At 37.2% G+C, this 22596-nt stretch overlaps 1 protein-coding gene across 2 annotated transcripts in view; it reads right to left on the reverse strand.

The window, feature by feature from the left end:
* LOC123775055 (uncharacterized) overlaps window positions 1-22596 on the reverse strand; it is a 60605-nt gene that overhangs the window by 25893 nt on the left and 12116 nt on the right. The window contains exons 2-4 of one of the 2 annotated variants that reach the window (XM_069319338.1): window positions 19567-19666; window positions 4687-11220; window positions 2094-2311 (exon numbers count right to left, since the gene is read on the reverse strand). In XM_069319338.1, coding sequence (XP_069175439.1) covers window positions 2094-2311; window positions 4687-10879 — 6411 coding nt within the window. In that variant the 5' untranslated portion in view covers window positions 10880-11220; window positions 19567-19666. Of the gene's footprint in view, window positions 1-2093; window positions 2312-4686; window positions 11507-19566; window positions 19667-22596 lie in introns of both variants that reach the window. The other variant, XM_045769848.2, reaches the window with a different exon arrangement.

Consider the following 22596-nt stretch of genomic DNA (forward strand, 5'->3'; position numbering starts at 1 on the left):
GCAGAGCATTGTGATGCTTCCTAAAGTAAGTTCCAGTGTGGTAAATAGGAAAGTACAAGAGTCAGACAGGACAACACTGCACTGGTACCACAGGAGAGACCTTCAACTATTCCCTAAAGACTTCCATAGGGTTCAAGCAAGTCATAGGCACTTACACTAGAGAAAAACCAAAATTGTACTAATATTCTGACCCATTCCAATAATGTCTTATTAACCGATACCGATTCTCAAATAAATAAGGTGGACAAGGGCAGCCTATTTAAATTGAAAGGAAGGAAGGACAAGGGAATGTTGAAGGAAGCCGGATACACAACCAAGTAGTAAAAATTTCAAGAAGTTCCTGTACCGTGTACAGGTGGGAGGCAAGTGGAATGCATCTGAGGACTAAGTTTTTGAATGAACTTCCACCCAAACCTTCCAAGAAAATATTATGAGTTTGAATGTTAAGATATTAACTAGTGTGCCAGGTATAAAAGGCTAACAAAGGGCACTAACAGTCGGAGACTGTGGCCACCAAAATATTATTTAATAAACAGAAGATATTGCCTCATGCCAACCACCCTGTTGTTTGCAGTTTTGGCCACAGTATTTTCTATTTTGTTTTGGCCTGATATTTGGGCTCTTCTCCATCTCCTAATGACGCAGCCCAAAAAGAAATGTGGATCCTACCTGAACCCAAAATTGAAAAGGTGGTAAAGAGGGAGTGTTGCCTGAATTCACACTCTTACCAGCACCCTTCCATACTGCAAATGAAGATTATCCCATGAGAACTGACCCAAATGCCAAGCACCAGCATGCAAAAACCAAAATTTCAACAAGAACTAACACTAAACGGCAACATCCACAGGTTTGTAATTCGACAAGAAGCATTGTCCTCATAGCCATGCACAAAATGCAAACAGACTACGTGTACTTACAAGACCTCTGGCCAGTCACCAGGTCCTTTTTCTCCACCTGCAGAATGAAGAAGAGGCCAAAAGTGTTCCTAGTGATCACTAACCAAATGATGTTCACCTAAAGACAACAAGAGAATAGGGATACCAGAAAAGAGAGTAAAAGTTCACACAACTGTGCCAAGGTTCTTTTTGGTAGGTACAGAGCATGGACCATGCAAGCACACAATGACGAAACATAACTGAACATACCCAACTTGCCCCAACAAACACTAAAGTTCATGAATTAAATTCACCAGCCTGTCCACAATGAAATATTTCAGGTGTATGCTATGGATGTGAACATATAACTAGAATGTTTTAATGCAATAATACAAACATTGAAAATTGTACTCTGGTTGAACTAATAAACTAGGTCCAACAATTTGGAATAGTGGTGCACATTGCTATTGAGGAAAAACATATATTGTATGCTTAACACCTTCAGAGAACAGGCTGGAAGGCTCAGAAGACTGTAAATAATATGGGAAAATCTCACATATCAAAGCGAACTGCTGCACATGACTAATACTAAACCTCTTGAAAGAAGTAGTTCAGGAGAGAGGGGCTGCAACAAGCTGGTTTTTCACAAACAGCCCAACACCATTGGCACAAAGAGTGAAGTAGGCTCTTGGCAAATCACCAGAAATGCCCTCCCTAAGTGGAGCCAACCGAAGAAGCAGCAGATAGCTAAAGTGTGATCTGTATGGTATCATGGTCAAGGAAGAGTGAACATGCAAATGGGACAACAGCAATAACCAAAATCTCAGCCCCCAAACAGCAGGATTTGTGCTTCAGGTGAACATCAGCCGAGATAGCCAAGCAAGTTATTTTCTATGAGCTGCTGTCTGTCTTCATACATTACAAGTAATTCTCCAGTGACTCCCATACATCTTAAATGGCCCTGAAGAGAGTTTGAAAAATGCCTTGTGACATCCAAGCATTATGTGGGTCATGTTGAATGTTCTTAGCCTTGGATACAGTGGAACTCACTTAGAAAGCAGCAGAATCTGACAGCTCAGAAAATTAGCTAAAACAATTGAAAGAATAACAACAATAAATTATAATTACAATGATATTGTGTACTCTATACCCAACATAAATAATGAATGTTCAATTAAAAATTATAATTTGGCAGGTCTTGTTGACAAGTTTTCTTACCCTTGAATTTAAAGCATTCTTCATTTTAGTTGTTGAAGGGGATAGAATGATTTGCATGAAATTGTTAAATTTCCTGAGGGATATGTCCCGATAATGATAGTTGCCTTCACTCTGTCGGACACTTGCCCTCTGCGACTGACGAACGGATTCTCCTCCATATCGTTGCCTGCTTCTTTGATTTCCATTACCCTCAAAATTTCTGATTAATGATGTAAAGCCTGAAAATATTCAAAGATTGTAGATTTCTAGTGTACAAACAAATAGAATTGTGATTATCTTAAAAAAAGTCTTCATTAACAACATAGCATTTCATAACCTACTTACCTAACTTCCTATCACCCACCCTACCTACCTACCTTACTCTTACCCACCTTACTATCAACCACCCTACCTACCTATCACCCACCCTACCTACCTACCTTACTCTTACCCACCTTACTATCAACCACCCTACCTACCTATCAACCACCCTACCTACCTACCTGCCTTCCTATCAACCACCCCCTCTCTCTTTTTCCTTCCTCCCCACCCCCTCTCTCTTTTTCCTTCCTCCCCACCCCCTCTCTCTTTCACTTTATTTCTTTTTTCTTTCCTCACTACATTCGTGCCTATCTACTAATGCATTCCTTCCTATGAAACTTCACTCTTTTAATTGTTACCTTTCAATCATTACTACCATTATATACACACATAATGTGTGTATAAAACAAAAACACAGTTTTATTGTTCTAAAACTACACTATGTGTGAGTAATATGTGCACCATATTTTTTAGCATAGTCATGTTCCAAACATTTGATCTATCAATATGTTCAGGTCATGCATTTTAGCAAATTAGTAAAAAAATAAATTAGTTTAAAATTATTTTTTCTTGCACACCAGAGTTGCCACATGTAAGAGGTGTGCAGTACCAGGGTTAAGGCATCATCTTTGTATGCTAGAAATACAAAAAAATACAAAAATGCTAGAAATTTGATTCCTTAGTTTGTATGGATTGTACACTAGAAGCTTAAATGGTGTAAGTTTGCACTGTTAGAATTTCTGCCTCATATGTTTATGTGCATTAAAATATAAACAACATGCTTAAACAAATCTGTAAACAATCTGTTGGGGAAACGTGAAAATGTGTATTGTGAAATATGGCACACCATTTCCATAGACTTTGTCATATACTGTACAGTATGCATATGAACTTACATAACTACGAACCCACGACATGGGTATGGGGTGCATAATAAAGAAATTGAAAATTTTAATTGTAGGGCTGATTAGTTAAGCCTTAACGTTATGATATTTAATCCGTTTATAGCAAGTCCCTCAAAATAAAATGGAATGAGAACTGGATTTGCAAAGACAATAAATATTTCAACAGTTAGGGTTGCAGAATAAAACCACAAGAATTAATGAAATTGAACAAGACTATTGGTCTTTACGAGGCAGCTCCAATTGGATACAGGTCATGTTATACGCAAGACGTATAACATGACAAATGGATTTTGAAAGCTACCTAATTTGACCTAACTCAGCCCAACCTAACCTGACCCAACCAAGCCCAAGACAACCTAACCTAATGTAATACATCTTAGCCCAACAATACACATGGTTTAACAAACAGAAAATGAGCTTCGTCGAATTGTCTCGTATACGGAATGACCACACACTGCTCCTACTGACCAACATGCGGCAGTTCCTATTGGCCCATACGAGGCAGTTCCAATCGACCCCATATGAGGAAGCTCCTATTGACCCATATGAGACAGGCACTATTGGAGTATACTGTACAAGCAAGCTACAGTACTACTGAACTAAACGAGGTAGCTCCTATTGACCATATGAGGTAGCTCCTATTGGTCCAGTTGAGGCAGCTCTTATTGACCCATACGAGGCAGCTCCTATTGACCCATACGAGGCAGCTCCTATTGACCCATATGAGGCAGCTCCTATTGACCCACACGAGGCAGCTCCTATTGACCCATACGAGGCAGCTCCTATTGACCCATACGAGGCAGCTTCTTTTGACCCATATGAGGCAGCTCCTATTGACCCATATGAGGCAGCTCCTATTGACCCACTCAAGGCAGCTCCTATTGACCCATTTGAGACAGTTCCTATTGGCCATACGAGGTAGCCCCCTATTGGCCTTTATGAGGCAGTTACTATTTTTACCCACCCAAGCTCATTTATATCCAACCTACTCTTGAAACAATCCACTGGTCCCACTTTTATTATGTAACCCAGTAATTTGTTCTTTAAATCAGCAACACTTTCCAAACCAATATTTATCCGGCTCTTGCCTGAATCTAAACTTATCAAATTTATACCCATTGTTTTGTGTTTAATTTGTGCCTGTTATTTACCTGTTCAGTCAACCCCTCATTCTTTACAAAAACAAATTATTTTGATTCAAACTTATGTTAAATAATTTACCTAATGAAATACTCCAAGTCGTTAGTACTTTTTTATAGCATAAATCAATTTACTCAAGCACATTATTATGTATGTTTAGCTTACAGAATTAAAAAAGTGATGTCATCGCACAATACAACTATCATGAATATCAAAGATTATACTAAACATTATGTGTATGAACTTACTTGTAAGACTAGGAGGGTTGGACGACATGTTATCAAGTCTTGTAAATTGTGGTGGTGGTGTTCGTCTTTCTGGATAGGATCTGTGTTTCTCCATGGTACTTCTTGCTGACACTCTTGACTCTGGAGCTGACACTCTTGACTCCGAAGCCGACACTCTGGAGTCTGGCATTGACACTCTAGAGACTGGAGCTGTCACTCTTGACTCAGGAGCAGAGACTCTTGACTCAGGAGCAGAGATCGACCCAGGAGCCGAGACTCTCGACTCAGGAGCCGAGACTCTTGAATCAGGAGCCGAGACTCTTGACTCAGGAAGTGCTGTTGTAAGTCTTGGTACAGGTCTACTGGGAATGTCACTAACAGTTTGTCTGGGAGGTAATCTTTGCTGTTTCCCTATATCTAAACCTGCAGCTGTAGGCCTATGTTGAACAGGACTAGGCCTGGTCACAGACTTAATAGTAACACTTTCAGATGCTAATTTGATCTTCAGAGGAGGAACAGACTTGTCTGACACTTTCTCTATAGCAGTGCCTGTCAGAGGGGTTTCATTAAATGTTTCTTTGGCTTTCCTCAAGACTTCCTTCAGCTCTGCCAAATTCATGTTATCATCTTCCTTGAGTTGGGTAAAATCAGAAGCCATACCCTTCATCTGCTTCTGTTTTTGGAGTTTTAATTGTATTCTTATTGCTTTATTCTTTTGTCTTACAGACAATGGAAGAGATGGCCTTCCTTTTTTCTTCATTAAATTTACATCCATCTCAGAGGAGATGGGTTCGCCACTAATAATTCGTTCCTGGAATTCCTCAGCAGCATCCAGCGCATACGGATCAGCACTTGGATTCTGGCTTTCCAGGCAAGGCCTTTTGATATCTGGTGGTTGCATAGCTCTATTTGAGGTATTGCTAACTATACTAGCTCCACTTAACTTCCGTTTTCTGCTCTCAGAACTTACTTCAAGGGAAGATTTACCAAATTTATTACCTTTAACACTCCTAGAACTACTAGCTTGAGATGTGTCACTAGATGCATCATCTAAATGACTTCTTCTAGAATGGGTCTCCAAGCTGGTCAGAAGATTAAGGACACCTTCATCCATGTACAATGTGTCGAGCTCGGTGCCTCTTTTTTTCCTCTTGCTTCCACATGCAAAGAAAGCTTCTAATGCATCTAATTCTGGAGAAGAGGACAACATGGGTTCAGTTGTTCTTTTAGGACGCAACTTATGAGTGCCAGGGTCATTATTTGGTGAAGTTTCAGGTGCAACACTAGTGTCTTCACCCATACTCTTGAGCATATTCTGTACACCCTCATCTTGAAAAAGCTGCTTCAAAATTCTGGGAAGTTTTTCCTTTGATTTTGCAGTTAAAGACGGTGGAACCTCAGACGTTGTGGATGATGGTCCTGCGGCTGCCTTCTCTTCCAATATGGAAGTCTCATTCTGTACTAATTTATTTTTCTCTTTTACTTGATTAACAGCTGAGGAGGTGGATGCATTTAATGCCTGACTAGTTTTTAGATCTTTGGTAACATTATGATTACTATTATCTTTGTTACTCTTGACTTCATTATTATATATTTTAGCTGGTACATGTGTATGTTGTTGAGATTGAGAACTTTCACCACATCTTGAGGCGACTATTCTGCATTCTTTTACTTCGGTAATACTCTGACCACTCACACGTTGATAAATACCTGTTGGAGCTTGCTTCTTGCCTTTACCCTTTTGTGTTTGGCTAGTTACCTGCAATTCACTTTTCTGTTCACCATTGTTCTTTGGTGGTATTTCAACTTTTGCTATGTGGTTAACTTCTACCTCTGTTTCTTGATTTGGTTCAACCTCTCTCTCTAGTTTAGAAGTATCTTTAACAATCACAATTTCTTGGGATGCAGGACCTTTTCCCGTGATACAGTCTTTGGCAATCTTTTGCTCCGAGATACAAGAATTTGGCACTTCAGTTATTAGTTCAACTTCCTTTACCTGTTTTTCATTTGGCCTGTTTGATGGTGAGATGATGTTTGTTTTCATAATGTCTTTTACATACATGCTTCTCTGAACTTCACATTTTAATGGTGGACACACCTGACTATATGCAGAAGCAATTTTTGCCATGGGATTATCCTTTTGAGCAGGACCTTTATTAGTTGGGTTATTTTTCTGAGCGGTAATGCCTTTTGATACTGAACCTCTGTCATTACTGGAATTACCTCTCAAAGGTAGTCCACCTTTAAAAAGTAGACCATCATTCTCTGGCAGACTACCTCTCTGAACTGGGCTATTTTTCTGTAATGTCCTATCTTTCTGAACCTGGCTTAGATTTTTATCTAAATTCTTTTCCAAAGATGGAGTATGGTTCTCAGCTTGTCCAGCTACTTGGGCTTGGTATTCTCTTGGGTTTGGGCACGCTTGCTGAACATGTGGAGCATTCTGATTCTCAATTTTGTCTGGGTTAGCTTTGGTAAATGAAATGTCTCTCTGCAATGGTTGATTCTTGTGTGTTTTATCATTTTTCAACTGATTTCTGCTCAGTGCAACAATAACTTTTTGCAGTTTGCTATCTTTTACTTCCTGAATGCCTCTGCTTGCCTTATTTTCTTTAAGTGCATTTATGCCCTTCTGTAGAGGATCATTATTATTAGTAGAATTTACATTTTGTACAGGCTTACCTTTTTCTACCAAACATATTTTTGGCAAAACAATATTTTCGAGTACTGGAGGTTTCTCATTGATAAAATTTTCTTTTGATGATGGACTAGTTTCCTTTATAGAAGCATTTTTTTCTGAAGACATGACTTTCGGTGCAATACTACTAATCTGTAAAGACAGACCACCTATCGACTCTACTTTTGTCTGACAATTATTGTTCTGTGATGTATCCTTGTCTACAAACTTTGATTTTATCAAAATACTACTTTCTTGTACTGGAACATCTTTCTTTAAAGGCTCTACCTCAGGTATAGTACTATTTTCCTGTAGAGAAACATCTTTCTCTATAGACTCCAGGCTAGCCAAAGTATTATTCATCTGAACAGGTGTGTCATCTCCTGTACACTTTGCCACAGGCAAAAATTTATCCTTCCTTACAGAAGTATCATCATTGGACTCTGCTACTAGCAGAGAATTATCCTCCATCTTGGAAGCATTTTCTGTAGATTTTACTCTCAACAGAGATTTGTGGTCCCTTACAGAAGTATCTTCTGTGGACAAGTTGGTTGTCCATGTAGACGTCTCTTCTGTGGACTTTGCTCCCACCAAAGCATTACCCTCCCTTACAGAAACATCTGTGGATGTTGCTGCTGACAAATAATTGTCCTTTATTTTAGAAGCATTTTCTGTGGATTTTTCTCTTGGCTGAGATTTATACTTCTTTATAGAAGTATCTTGTGTGGGCAAGCTACCTTCCATTTTAGAAGCTGCCTCTTCAGTAGATTTTGCTCCTGGTAGGGATTTACGTTCCCTTACAACAGCATCAGTGGGCAAGTTACCTTCCCTTTTATAAGTGCCTTTTGTAGACTTTGCTCCTGGCAAATATTTACCCTCCCTTATAGAAGCATCTTCTTTGGACTTTGCTACTGGCAAGGTATTACCCTCTCCCTTAGATGTACTTTCTGTGGTCTTTGCTACTGGCAAAGAATTACCCTCTCTTTTATAAATATTTTCTGTGGACTTTGCTCCTGGCAAAGAATTATCTTCTTCCCTTATAGAAGCATCTTCTGTTGACTTTGCTCCTAGCAAAGAATTATAATCCCCTTTAGAAACAACTACAGAGTCTGCACTTAGCACTGATCTATGTTCTCTTACTGAGCCCTCATATGTGGGCAAGTTACCCTCCCTTATTGAAGTATCTTCTTCTGTTGACTTAGAACCTGGCAAAGATTTACCTTCCATTATACAAACATCATCATTTGACGACTTGGCTCCTGGCAGAGATCTATGCTCTCTTATAGAACTATCTTCTCTGGGCGAGTTACCCTCCCCTATAGAAGGATCTTCGATGGACTTAGCTCCTGATAAAAACGATACCTCCTTTGTTGACGTATCTTCCTCTTTAAGCTTACCTTCCACCACATTATTACTATCTAGTACACAATTATCTTTATCTATACAATCAGTTTCTACAGAACCACCACTCTTATCTAAAATATTTTTTCCAGAATTACATTGTGACAAATTATTACTTTCTTGGAGAGAAATATCTTTTTTTGTAGAGTTTATTTCTGACAAAACTTTGATGTCCATCCTAGGCATGCCATTCTCTACGGGTTTAGATTTGGTACTGTTCTTCTGTGGTGAAACGTCTTTATCTGTAGAGTTACTCAGATTTAAAATATTTTCCTTCTGAGAAATTGTTTTCTTAGAAGAATCAGAGGTTGGGGAGATGATGTTTGCTAAACTACTTTCATCTTTTTCACTAGAATTCATCTTCGGCAAAGTACTACCCACTTGCAAAAGCGTATCTTCAGTGATAACTTTTGGTGAAGGATTAACTTTTTCTGCAGATACTTCTTTATCTACAATAATAACCTTTGGTAAAGCTTTGCCCTTCTTTGGTGATATGTGCTTTTGCACGTTATTACTTTTTTGCGCTTGGCCACCTTTACCTTTCTTGTTACCTCCTGCTGATGTGATCTTTTTCCCTGCTGCAGTTTTTGCCGTAGTCACGTTTGTTTTCTTGATTTTGGCTTTAACAACTTTAAGTCTTGGACCCCTTTTGGAATATTTAGGTTCCTTATCAGCTATAAGGCTTAATGAAATGGCAGTGGGATTTTCAGGTTCAGGCAAAGAGGGCACTTCTTGATGGGAAGGCTTCTGGATGCCTTTTACCAACTTTGTACTCTGGGTTTTATCAGGGGGTATTGGTGTTTGATTACACATTGAGGCACTTGAATTCTCCTTACCTTCTTTCTCTCCTTGATCAGACTCACTATCTGTTTTACTCGCAACATATTTCCTTTTTTTAGAACTATGCACTGGAAGAATTAGCTGAAGATCACTTTGATTCTTGTCAGCTTTGGATTTAAATTCTTCATGAGTTTTTGGCTGTTTTAGTGGAGACAAGCCCTTGGTGCTTAAATCATCAGTATCCCCTTGGAGAACTGATGCTGCCACTTTCTGAGATTTTTTAGTTGGAGAAACTCTCTTCCCTCTTAAAACTGGCCTACTAACTGGGATCACAGTCTGTGGCTCGCCATTCATAGTATTATGAACATCAGCCACCACAGTCTTTAGTTTCTTACTTGATTTAACTGATGAGGTAGTACTGTTAGCTTTTGTAATCAAAGAGACTCTCCGAGGTGGTCTTCCTCTTGGTCGTCTCGACAGCGAGTCAGGCTCAAGAACATTGTCAGGGGAGCTCTCCTTGTTCATCTTATTTCGGTTCGGAGTAGAAGGTTCACTTACAGATGAACCTTCTGCCGGAGAGGAGCTCTTCTCTTCAGCTGAACCGTTTAGTAATATTTCAGCATGACCATTCATTATGCTTCTTGGTTCTGATTCTGATCTTCCTCCAGCTTTGGCAGCAGCTTTTTTAAAGCTTCCTTTTTGAGCACCAATTTTTTTGTTTTTTGCTAATGTGTTGTCTGCAGATCTTGACCTGGCAGATGGCAAAATCAATTTTGCAGCTGCTGTAACAAGGGGACAAGTAGTTTTAGTTTCTGATTTTTCTTCTGGTAAGGCTGGAATATGTTCTCCTAAAGATAAAGAAGAAATTGGGGAAGAAGCTGGTGTTTTCACATCCTCTGCTTTTACAGTAACTTCCCCATCAGTACCATTTTCTATCTTGCGGACCTCACGTAATCCTTTAGTTAGAGACTTGGGGTAGAAAAACTTTTTCTCAATAGATGCTGTAAGAGCTGGAGTTGAGGTAAAGGGTGTAGCTGGTGTGTTTGGCATACTTTGTGTAGTGTCTATAAGTGAGCCATTTCCAGAAGAATTATTCTTTACTTCAATTGCACTACGAAGATTTGTTCCTTTGGTTTCAGAAGGGCTTAACTTTTGAGGGGAGCTACTATTGGAGTTCACTCCTTCAGGAGTGCTGACTGACCTACGAGTTCGTCCCGATTTTCTCTTTTGAGTGGTGCCATTTGCGAGGGGCTCATCTACATTTTCTGTGCCCTGCAGAAACTGTTGCTTCATACTCTCCAGGACATTATTAGTTCCAACCACACTTAGTGGTGTACTTGCCATATCCACTTTCATAGTGCTTTCACTCTTGCTATTATTATTATTATTGTTGTTGTTATTGTTATTCACAACATTTGCATCATTTTCACTGTTCTCCACTTCCTTGTACTTTGACCAACGTGCATTTCTCTTTGTGTTCACGGGAGTTTTATTTGCCTCTTCAGCTTGCTTACGGGCACGATACTCAATCCATCGAATCTTCCGACCGTCAACCTTGGTTACCTTCCGTACCTTGATGGCCACTTCCAGCTCCTCCAGCTGGTTAAGTGCGATCTCTTTCTCCTCGTCTATAACAATCTTGATACCTTCACCCTCCGCAGGTGACTCAGAGGGTGTGGTCACAGCCAGCTTGGTGCCTGTGGGTGTAGATATGGATGAATGTAGTGAGGCTCCAACTGATGCAGGGGAACTGGTAGCAGCTTTGTTGGTGGCAGTGCGGAGTGCAGAGTCATGCAACAGAGTGGTGCCAGCGGAGGCTCCTCTACGAGGCTGAACAACAGAGGGCATATTGAGCTCCTCCTTGCTGGAGGAGCCAGCACCCTCCAAGGCAGCAGTAGCAGCCATCATGCAGTAAGCCACACACTACACAACAACATACACGCAGCCTTAGTCCTACTACAGTCCAAACGCCTACACCACAACCTGCAAACATAAACACACCAAATTAACAAAACTAAGGAGAAAAACTAAAGCTAAATAAAATAAATAAAATAAAAAAAAACTGGCTACAACACAACCAACACTAATGTAAAAAATAACAACAAATATGAAGCAGATCCAAGCAGAAAATTAAATCTTTTTCTTACCTTTAATTCACAATACAACTAAACTCTCGTGATGCCGAGAGATTATATCAAATTATTCCTACCCCCCAAACTCAAATATTGAACAATTATTAAAAGCTGAAGTGTTCCTACAGGTTACACAGCTGACAATATGTTGAATAAACCCTGATATAACTAAATAACTTATACCAAGTGCATACCCAGAATCCAAAATGGATCTCTCAAGTGTCATTTATTCTCCCAGTGTCCTCTCACATATCCAACCAGAGGTGATACCTCCTGTATACTAAACGACTTTTTCATTCTTCTGTACTTTTTACAGTCCTTAAACTTCGAGTTCTTTTTCTAGAACAGTATTATTATTGAGCATAGATGTGTGGGCCTAGTGTTAGATCCTAGCAATGGTTTGGAACTAAATGGTGATTTGGAACAATGGTAATTCAGAGCTAAAACTGGTCTAATATATTCCACACACAATCTTGAAACCTTATTCAAATTTAAAATATAATACACTGTAATTAGAATATGGAAAAGCATATTATATATATTGTATCTTGTTTACTACCCTTTCAGTCCATTTTAGTCAAATGGAGTTAGTATTTCCCCCTATTCTACAAACTATGAAAGTTCCAGTTCTGACTTTAATAACATTTTATAAATCGCATTACATTTTACTCGAAGCATTTCGGTTAAGAATATAAAATAAAAAGAATATAATTCCTGTATCACACTATTAAGAGTCAAAAGATCAGTACTGGTAGTAGTGTGTACTGATAATATGGTGCATCATTAGCTGTTGCATACCATTCATTGGAAACAAATCTTTAGATTTACCTATTTACTTGCATAGGGCATCTGGCTTCCTAGCCCGTACAAAATAAGGTGTGACAAACCTATTTTACAAATTCACAACATTAGGTTCTGTCATTTACATAACTTTAAATTCCCTTGATAATGGATCCACATACGAAAAACTAAACTTTATCTAACACTGCAGCAACAACATAAAATGAAGATATTAATACCAGGAAATGAAGCTTGGACAAACAGCATCTAGTACAAACTGGTAATTCTAACTAGGGACACAAAAGCACAAATCGTCATACAAAGCAACATACAATGCTGAGCAAAACATGAAAACAAACTGTTATGTAGAGTAGGCTTACAATAACAATACAGTACTTAAAAAAAAAGAGATGCAAAAAGCATACTAGATCAGAGGAAAATTTTGTACTATATCATGCATTACATACACGCACATGCACACAGACCAAGTGCTTATACCATGATAAAATACACTACAATAAAGCTGCCACATGCCACCGGGAGGTGCTGGCTGGAAAATGTGCTCACGAGCATCGTTATAAATTTATGAAATAATAATGTTGACGGAACACTATTAACAATACTCAAAACAAACCTTACATTATTACATGCAGTGTTATATGAGCATCAGCACTGTAAAAGTTTCCATAGTACTGTATAGAGTAGAAGGTTTGGTCTTGGATGTCTAGGGATGTGCTCCAGGAACAATCAAAAGTCAGTTCCATTTCTTCAACTGATAATTTTTTTTCCATTGCTTACATTCAATGCAGCAACACTGAACAGCTGCTTTCACTATACTGTATCACTCTACAAATGTCATTTCAATGATTTGGTTAACCATAATTTTTTTTACTTGTACCATGCTATCTATATTTCTCTCTTCCCAATTTTTTTTATTTACTGTATATGCCAAGACAATATCCTTTCCTTTTTTTTGTCACAGTTCTTGCTTAAATGTGCCAACTATTAGCAAATGATTAACCAACACTAACTCTTACAAGTTTCTTAACACAACCCAATACGTTACTTAGTACTTAACATCACTAAAATGTCTGGAGGCAGATTCTAGGTGACGTAACCTCCTCAGGAAAGGGAGGTTGCAGAGAGAAAGTAAAGTATCTGATGTAAAGACAATGCATTTATTACAATTTAACAGAAAAATAAGTATACAGTACTCTGAAATGAAACGTTAATTTTTCTTACCAAACAAGATTACTGTTTCCTTAAATCAATCTGAATGAATACTGTATATCCTCCAGCTATCTTTTATTGTTGATGAACAAAATCAATAACATCGAAAGAAAGAAAGAAAGAAAGAATGAAAAAGAGAGAGAGAGAGAGGAAAGGAGGGATAAATAGAGAAAGGAGGGATAAATAGAGAAAGGAGGGATAAATTGAGAAAGGAGGGATAAATAGAGAAAGGAGGGATAAATAGAGAAAGGAGGGAGAAAGAGAGGAGAGGGAGAAAGAGAGGAGAGGGAGAAAGAAAGGGAGAAAGAGGAGGGAGAAAGAGAGGAGAGGGAGAAAGAAAGGGAGAAAGAGGAGGGAGAAAGAGAGGAGAGGGAGAAAGAGAGGAGAGGGAGAAAGGAAGAGGAGGGAGAAAGTGAGGAGAGGGAGAAAGAAAGAGGAGGGAGAAAGAGAGGAGAGGGAGAAAGAAAGAGGAGGGAGAAAGAGAGGAGAGGGAGAAAGAAAGAGGAGGGAGAAAGAGAGGAGAGGGAGAAAGAAAGAGGAGGGAGAAAGAGAGGAGAGAGAAAGAGGAGTGAGAAAGAGAGGGAGAAAGTTTTTTTTTTTTTTTTTTGCTGCGTCTGCTAGAAGTTCTTCTTGAAGGGGAAGTAGTGGTAGTGAATTTATTTTGGTCTTCTAGTCTGTGTATAGACCAAAATACTGTACACAAATCCAAAGTAAAATCACCACCAATGCTTCCCTACAAGAACTCTTAGTGGAAGCAAACAAGAAGAGAGGCAGCTACAGAAGTAACACCCTAGAAAATAAACACAAAGAAGCAGCTAAGACATCTTAACTCCAAAATACAGTACAAGGCCGGGATTCATCAAGCCTCCTAAGTGTCCACTGTCTGATCTGTACCTCCTTGATCACGGCAGATTAGTCGGTACTACGAGTTCTCAAGTGCATCAACACCATTCATAGCATAGTAACAAACCTTGGATTGTGGGACCTCTTAAGAAAATCAGAGCTCATAAGGTGTTTAATAAATACCACCCGCACCACTATGCTGCCAAGATCAAGGTAAGGTATGAATCTCGTCAGTAGGCGCAAAGGCGATTCATGAATCGTAGTCCAGACAGTACCCTGAAAAGAATTGTAATGTCCAGCTATTGACCTAACAACCTGTATCAGGTTTTGGCAAATTTATCATTTTTTTTCCGTTGCATGTTTCAAATATCCTTCTTTCAACTGTGTGTTTAGTCTTGTTCCTCAAGATAAGCAAAGGATAACCAATTTGTTAAAACTAACATGCAGACTTCATCAAGTAATGTTCAAGCACAGCTGATGGCTCTTCAGGATGGTCTCAAGTTGATTGCGCGCTGAAATGCACTGAAAAAACCTAATTTAAATGCCAGAAAATGTGATACAGTACTATAAATACACACACACACAACAAACCTAATGAATTGTTAGATTAATCAGTTAATATATATATTTTTTTCAAACATAGCTGTTAGTTGCTTATAAACAAAATATCTTGCAAGCCATAACTTTCATAAGCAAGAGAGATCCATCAACATGCAACAATACACTAGATTACAGTACATAAGATCCACCTGTGGCAATATCGACATCAAAAGCTGAAACAGTAAATAAGAATACCTCACACCATGGGACATACACGCATGGCATGCACGCAAGCATCCTACCACATCCACCTACCCATATGTGCACACAGCCATCCATACATTTGAGTTATAATACGTGAACCAATTTAATTTTACTAAATACTTCAGCCCATCCTCCAGCAATGATGGTACTTAAAGCAATTATTTGGTTAAACATACAAAAAAATTAATGTTTTGCACTACTGAGTTAGCTGAATTAGCATGCTAAAAAAATGGAAAATTAACGAAAGATGCTAATCTAACTTGACCAAGGTGTAAATAAGAGATTTTAGACCTAATATGAACTATCTTAGGCCTAATTTAGCACATATATGTGTTATATTAGGACAAAATTTAGGTTTGGTTTTTGGTTATTTTTTTGTGCTCTGTACAACAGCAATACAGTACCTGTAATACAAAACAAACATTGTTGGCTGCAATAGTATATTTTTAAATGTTCCACCAAAAAAGTTTCTGTAAGTACTATCATTTTTGGAGAATGGGTTGAAATACTCAAGAGAAACAGAGTAGCACAGTAATTCGCATGTTGAGTACGGACCATATTTTCCAGAAGATAGGACGCATATTTTTGGTCCACCACTAGCCCCATATATTGTACAGTATTCACATGCACAAAAATCATATGGTTACCCTACAAAACCAATGAAAATCACTTATAATAAATGTATGATGAAATATATAAAAAATCACTCAATTTCCTCGTAAATTACGTGTGTTATATGCTGGAAAATACATTCCATAGCTGCATTTACAAAGTACAGTTAGCATTTTATGAAGTTGTAAAAACTGAGAAAAGTATCTTTATATGGAAATGTTTATGTGCAACATATGTGAAGGAATACAATGAAGCAACTCAATGAAAATACAATTAAAAATAAATTAAAAATATACCAATAGACTATGAACAATAGCAAGAGAAAAATGAGAAGCAAATGCTAACAGCATAAAATTAGTCTGTGTAAACTTATAGGACTGTCATGAAAGAAGAATACGAAACTATGTTTTGCACTGTGATAAACAACATGAAAGTTGAAGACTCTTCCAGCTTCTTCATGAACAATATCCTTAATTGTTGACCAAACCACATGTTAGAAATTGAAGAAACGACGACATTTCAGTCCATCTTAGACCATTATCAAGTTGATTGTGATGAGGCAAGGGCATTAAGTAAAGCAAGAGATAGGTGAGGAGACAGAAATATTAGAGAAAGATAAAAGCAAGGCAAAAGGTACAGGAGGTAAGGTGTAATATAGGGTGTAATAATTGGAGTAAGAATGGGAACATAAGAGAAACAAGAGGAAGAGAAAGAAAAAAGAAAGAGGAAATTCTGCCGGGAATTGAACCCGGGCCATTAGGATTACGACCCCTGAGCGCTGTCCACTCAGTCATGAGGTCCTGTGGATGTGGATGTGTGGACATACATGAGGGGGAGTGTGGATTGTAGTAATCACAAGGTGGTGGTAGATGGGTGTGGCTGGTGATGGGAGTGAGTATTGTGGTGTGGAAATGGGGGGGACCAAGCACGAGGTGAATATACAGTACAGTACTGTACTCTACAGTAAAAACATATCTCCTAAATTTTGTGACAAAACTCTATGGATTCTGCCCTTCTGCTTTCACACACTTATGAATTTAGGATACAGAAGAGTACAGTACCTATAATGCCCAATAACAATCGAAACTTGACTGCATTTCATTAATACGATCAATGCACAGAATAAGAAAAACAGTTATCAGTAGGCCTTAGTGTCTAAGAGCATACAAAAATTTTCTTTTAAAATCATATGTAAGTTGTAATTTTCACCATGTATGATGAGATTTTATCAAGGTAGAGTACAGTATAGCACTAGGTAGTTAAGGGTTCTATTGCTCAATTCAATATTCGTTATGCATCTTTTGGCCCAAACTGAAGTAACAAGGATAAGCAAATGGTGTTGTTCTCCAAAGATAAAATGTGTCCAATAAAATAAAATTAAACAATTTATGATTTCTCCTTTATCGGAAATTTGAAGTCATGCGATATGATAGAACCTGCATTCCTGAACTCCTCCTCAGTCTTGGCAAAGAAATACTGGCTGATATTTTATCTTCCAAAATTGAGACAGAATGGAACGTGTCATTATCTTGAATGAGCATTTCAAACAACTCCCTAATCTAAACCCAGCCCGTAATCTATTACTCTACATCCCATGTTTATTAAATCGACCAACTTTTAACAATCGACGTACATATTAGTCAAAATTAAAGCGTTGTAATATTGACATTTTTTTAAGCACTGGCCTCAATAGGTTAGGTGGGTTGCTTGGGTTTGCACATTTCTAGTTGGGCAAAACAGTTTCATTCCAATTCAAAAACTTTATTCATAAATGCCTGTTTAGTACATTTCTAGTTGGGTTAGTTTATATAAGTTTACAGTGAATTATTTATTTCTTAAAGGATGGAAAATCAAGAGAAAGAGTTGATCATAATACCTTGAACATATCAGGGACACGACTTTGATAACAGGGTATGAAATATATTTAAGGTCTCACTGCTTGTTCATTCTTAGCAATTAAAATGCATGTAGAATACGAGCTTCTAAACAAAAATAAACAGGATCAGCAGCACTACTACAAGACTGTATAACAGGTGAATAATGCAAAGCACTAATCTTTGAAGGAATATGTGAGGTGTTATTATATAATCCAGACTCCAAGTTAAATGGTTAAAAAAAATAAACATCAACATCTGAACAGATACCTCGGTGCCGTACATTTTTAACCAGGACCAACCCATCTACCACTGTATTAAACCTTCTGGGTAAGCAGTGTGTGCGCCGTGAGATGAATTGCATACACCAATTAAGCAGTCGATGAGTCACAATAACGTGGCTGAAGATATGATGACCAAACTACACACCAGATGAGACGACAACATTTTGATCAGTCTTGGACCATTATCAAGTCGATTATCAATCAACTTGATAATTGTCCAGGATGAACCGAAACGTCGTCATCTCATCTTCTGATGTGTGGTTTGGTCATTACACCAATTTGAAATACTCTGACGGAGATAATACATCACCTAACAACTGATGTGCACAATAAATTTGTGCACTATGTACTGTACTGTATTACAAATGCTATTTTTGATTACCATAATTTTCCAGAAGATGGGACACACGGGGGACAATGGAATGTTTTTGGTCCACCATCAACCGAATATATATATTTACATGCATAAATTCATATTTTTCCCCCTACAAAGTCACTTGAAAATCACTTTCAATAAATGTATGATGAAACATACTAAAAAAAATTCAACACAGATACTTATAAATTAGGCAAAACTTACACCTCGGAAATACAGTACTGTGCTGTACTATAATGTGTGTAATTAGCTTTGATAGTGCAAAATATAAAAAACTCAGTGTTAGTGTGGTAACATCAGATTACTAATTAATTTTACCTCTATAAATTCAGACATAGCCTACTTACAACACCTATATAACAACACTGCTTAAACAATTATCAGTTGACCATGGATCAGTATTTCTACCAGTATGAAAACTACCATATTTGCCAGCATATACAACACTTTTTGGTCCACCACAAACTCAATAAATAATTAAATAAAATAAATATATATCCAGTGGAACCTTGAGTAACGAGCAAGCCACTCGCAGAAAATATGTCTCGACTGACGAGCTTTCGCTCGATTAACGAGCGTTCCCACTGGTTCTGACACCTCCGACGACAGCTTTGTTGTTGTTTCACAAGACGAGTTTTCCACATGACGAGCTCGGTGCCAGAACGGATTAAACTCATTAATCGAGGTGCCACTGTATACTTTATATATATATATATATTATATATATTATATATATATATATATATATATATATATATATATATATATATATATATATATATATATTAATTATATGTCTACACACACACACACACACACATACATACACACAATATATTGGAATTAACATGTACAAATCCCTATATTTTAACCCTAAAACAATCACTTGAGCATCATCTTGAATAAATAATGCTGAAACATACCAAAACAGTTATTTTTTTACAAAACGGCCTTTTAGTAAACTAGAAGCATCTTATATGCCAGAAAATCTGAAACAAATATTGACAAACAAAACCAGTGCAAGCAATTCCCCGAAAACACATCGAAAAATGAAAACATTCACAATGAAACTGACAGGACAATGAGAGAGTCCAGTTACGGTACTTACTGTTTATCCTAGGAAATTCGGGTATTACGAACACCAACAGCAACCCTCAACACCACCTTCACTCCCGCCCACATGCAACACAACCAGTATGACCATCTTTCTGCAACACAATAAACATCACAAATTAAATAGCTACAATCTTTATGAAGAGCATTTCATAACAATTTCATTAAATGCATTGAAAGATTTGGAAAATTATTTAACACAGCTAACTACTGTACTGTATACTGAACTTATACTTAATATCATATTTAACCCTTAAACTGCGCATGGCGTATATATACGACAGGACCCGATGGGACCATAAGTTAAATTTTACAAACTTGATTTAACGCTTTCAAATTTTGTGTGCATAATCTTCTAGACAAACACTCCATCTTTGTCTAAATGATCATCAACGTAACTTGAAAAACAAGAAAATTAAAAATAACTATAAAATTTAATATTGAAAAAGTCAGATTGTCAGATCAGTTGCAACAATATTAAATATCGCCAATTGTTCATCAAGTGTTATTATGCTTTCTGAATAGTATATGATCTTCATTTTTAATAGATTTAGAATATAGATTTTCAGTGTACAGTAGTTTACTGTAAAAAAAAAAAATCGTCAATATGGCATTTGAAATATGCACCAAATTCAGACAACAAAATTTATAACTCTAAACATTTAAAGTTTATGAAAAATCCATTCTAATAGGATTGTAGAACAGACCGTGGCGCACACTACATGTAAAAATGGTGAGAATCGGTCAGAAACTGGATTTTTTTAAGCTGACTCAATGTTGAAACTCTAGTTTTAGAGATAATTGAAGTTGAAGTTATTGACAATGTAAAAGTTTATTTTAATTCATTAATTTTCTTGTATATTTTAATAAACATTGTTTGGCATTTGTACTCAAAAGTGAAAGTTGTAAGTCAATATGTGTTGAAATGAAGTCAAGAAAAAATAACCCTCCCAAAAAACAAAATATAGGGATAATTATAATAATTATAATGATTTAGGGGATTATATTTAGGGTATACTTTATCTAAATCAAAAAGCCCTAATCTGGTCCCTAATCATCAAAACAATCCAAACAAACAAGGAAAATAAAGTTTGAAATCTGTGAAAAAATCAGCCAAAAAAAATTCAGTCCCAAGTTCTGTCAGGTATGACTGACATATTTGTTGACCAATATAATTCTATCTTCACATAGTTAGGGACGGGTATGCACTCTCCAGGATGTAGAAGTTACAACAAAATCGGATAATAAACAAAGAAGGAAAAAAAAATCTCCCCTAAAAAAAAATGTGGACATTGGTGAAAGTAACATATTACTATTGGACAATGTATTTGTATGATATACTATAACAAAATAGAGCATAACAACATACATACTCATTATTATTTGTGCTATTATGTATTACTCAACAATGTTAAAAAGGCACCAGCTGCATATCCACTTTGTGGACACTTCTACTATTCTTCTTTGTACATCGGACAGGTGCTTGCATCTCTTATTACTGTATTATCCCTCAGTTCCTATGACAATCTTTCTGTTTCAAATGTGTTCCATTTGTTTTGTATTTTTCATTTATTTCTCAATAATGGTGCAGCCTACCCGACAAACACTGAACGAACCTTTATGGCATTTGTTCATTTTCAAATTGTTTCAACTTTTTTATTTTTCGTTTTTTTTTTTTATTTAAGAAACATGGTGCAGCCTACCTGCCAAACACCGAACGAACATTTGTTCTATTTTTCAAAATTCTTCACTTTTTTTATTTTATTTTTTAATAAGAAACATGGAGCAGCCTACCTGACACAGAATGAACTTTTTTGACATTTGTTCTTTCTTTAAAAACATTCATTTCATTTTTCTACAAAAAAGTCAATGCTTTGCAACATCCCAGCATTAATAGCATCTTTAAACGAAGAAAAATAATTTATTTACATCCTCGGAGGTGTCCGAGAATGTGCAAGAAGCAGCCTCCGACCCTACCATGTAGTGTTGACGTTATTCAAACGAGCGGTCACCTAACGAGACGAATTGTAGGCGATCGGGCCGTTCATTACCCAAAATAGTCGCCATTTGAGGCGGTCGTCACTTGAGGTTCCACTGTACTTGTCCTGTAGGTACTCAACTAATGATTGCCGCACATGGACAATTTCCCATTACTGTATCACTCAGTATTTTTTATTCTGAACTATATATTGTATGTATGCATATATGTGTGTATATATATACTGTATATTATATATATTACTGTATATATATATATTTCTATCTATCAACCACTGTAATAAGTTTTGTATTCTCCCAGTGTTTTGTAGTTTCTAAAGAAGTCATTTATGGGGAGCTATCAAAAGTTTCATTCAAAGAATATTGAACTTGTCAATCCATTTTTAATATAATTTCCACTATCATAAAACCCTAGCTACAGGATTTGGCTGAGCAATTACAGTACAGTAATTAATTAATATACTGAACTGCTGTCCTCAAGATGTCCTCTACTGTACTGGATTTCTGAAGTGTTTTGATAACTTGTAATTTAAGGACTCCTTCCCACCAGTCATTTTTGATGGAAAATAAAAATACAGCATGCAGATTTTTTTTTGTTTAATATACTACTACTGGTCTCTCACAGGCTGCATAAATTGTGCAGTCTTTGTTTAGATTCTAAACAATAAAAACCCTGTAAAGTACTTTTGCTTACCAGCTTTCTATCCTGTCTTCCCAGTACTCTGTCATATAGCGCTTTGAAACTACTGATGGGTTTGGCCTCCACCACCTTCTCATTTAATTGTTCTAAGCATCTACCACTGTTTGCAAAAGAAAACTTTCTAATATTTTTTTGGCACCTTTGTTTCTTTAGCTTGAATCTGTGTCCTCTTGTTCGTGAAGTTGCTGGTTTGAGGAATTCCTCTTTGTCAATTTGGTTGATTCCTGTTAGTATTTTGTAAGTGGTGATCATATCACCACTTTTTCTTCTGCCAGGAATCGAATCAGGGCCATTAGGACTACGACCCCCCAAACGTTGTCCACTCAG

Source organism: Procambarus clarkii, chromosome 92, assembly GCF_040958095.1.
Source record: "Procambarus clarkii isolate CNS0578487 chromosome 92, FALCON_Pclarkii_2.0, whole genome shotgun sequence".
NCBI lineage: Eukaryota > Metazoa > Arthropoda > Malacostraca > Decapoda > Cambaridae > Procambarus > Procambarus clarkii.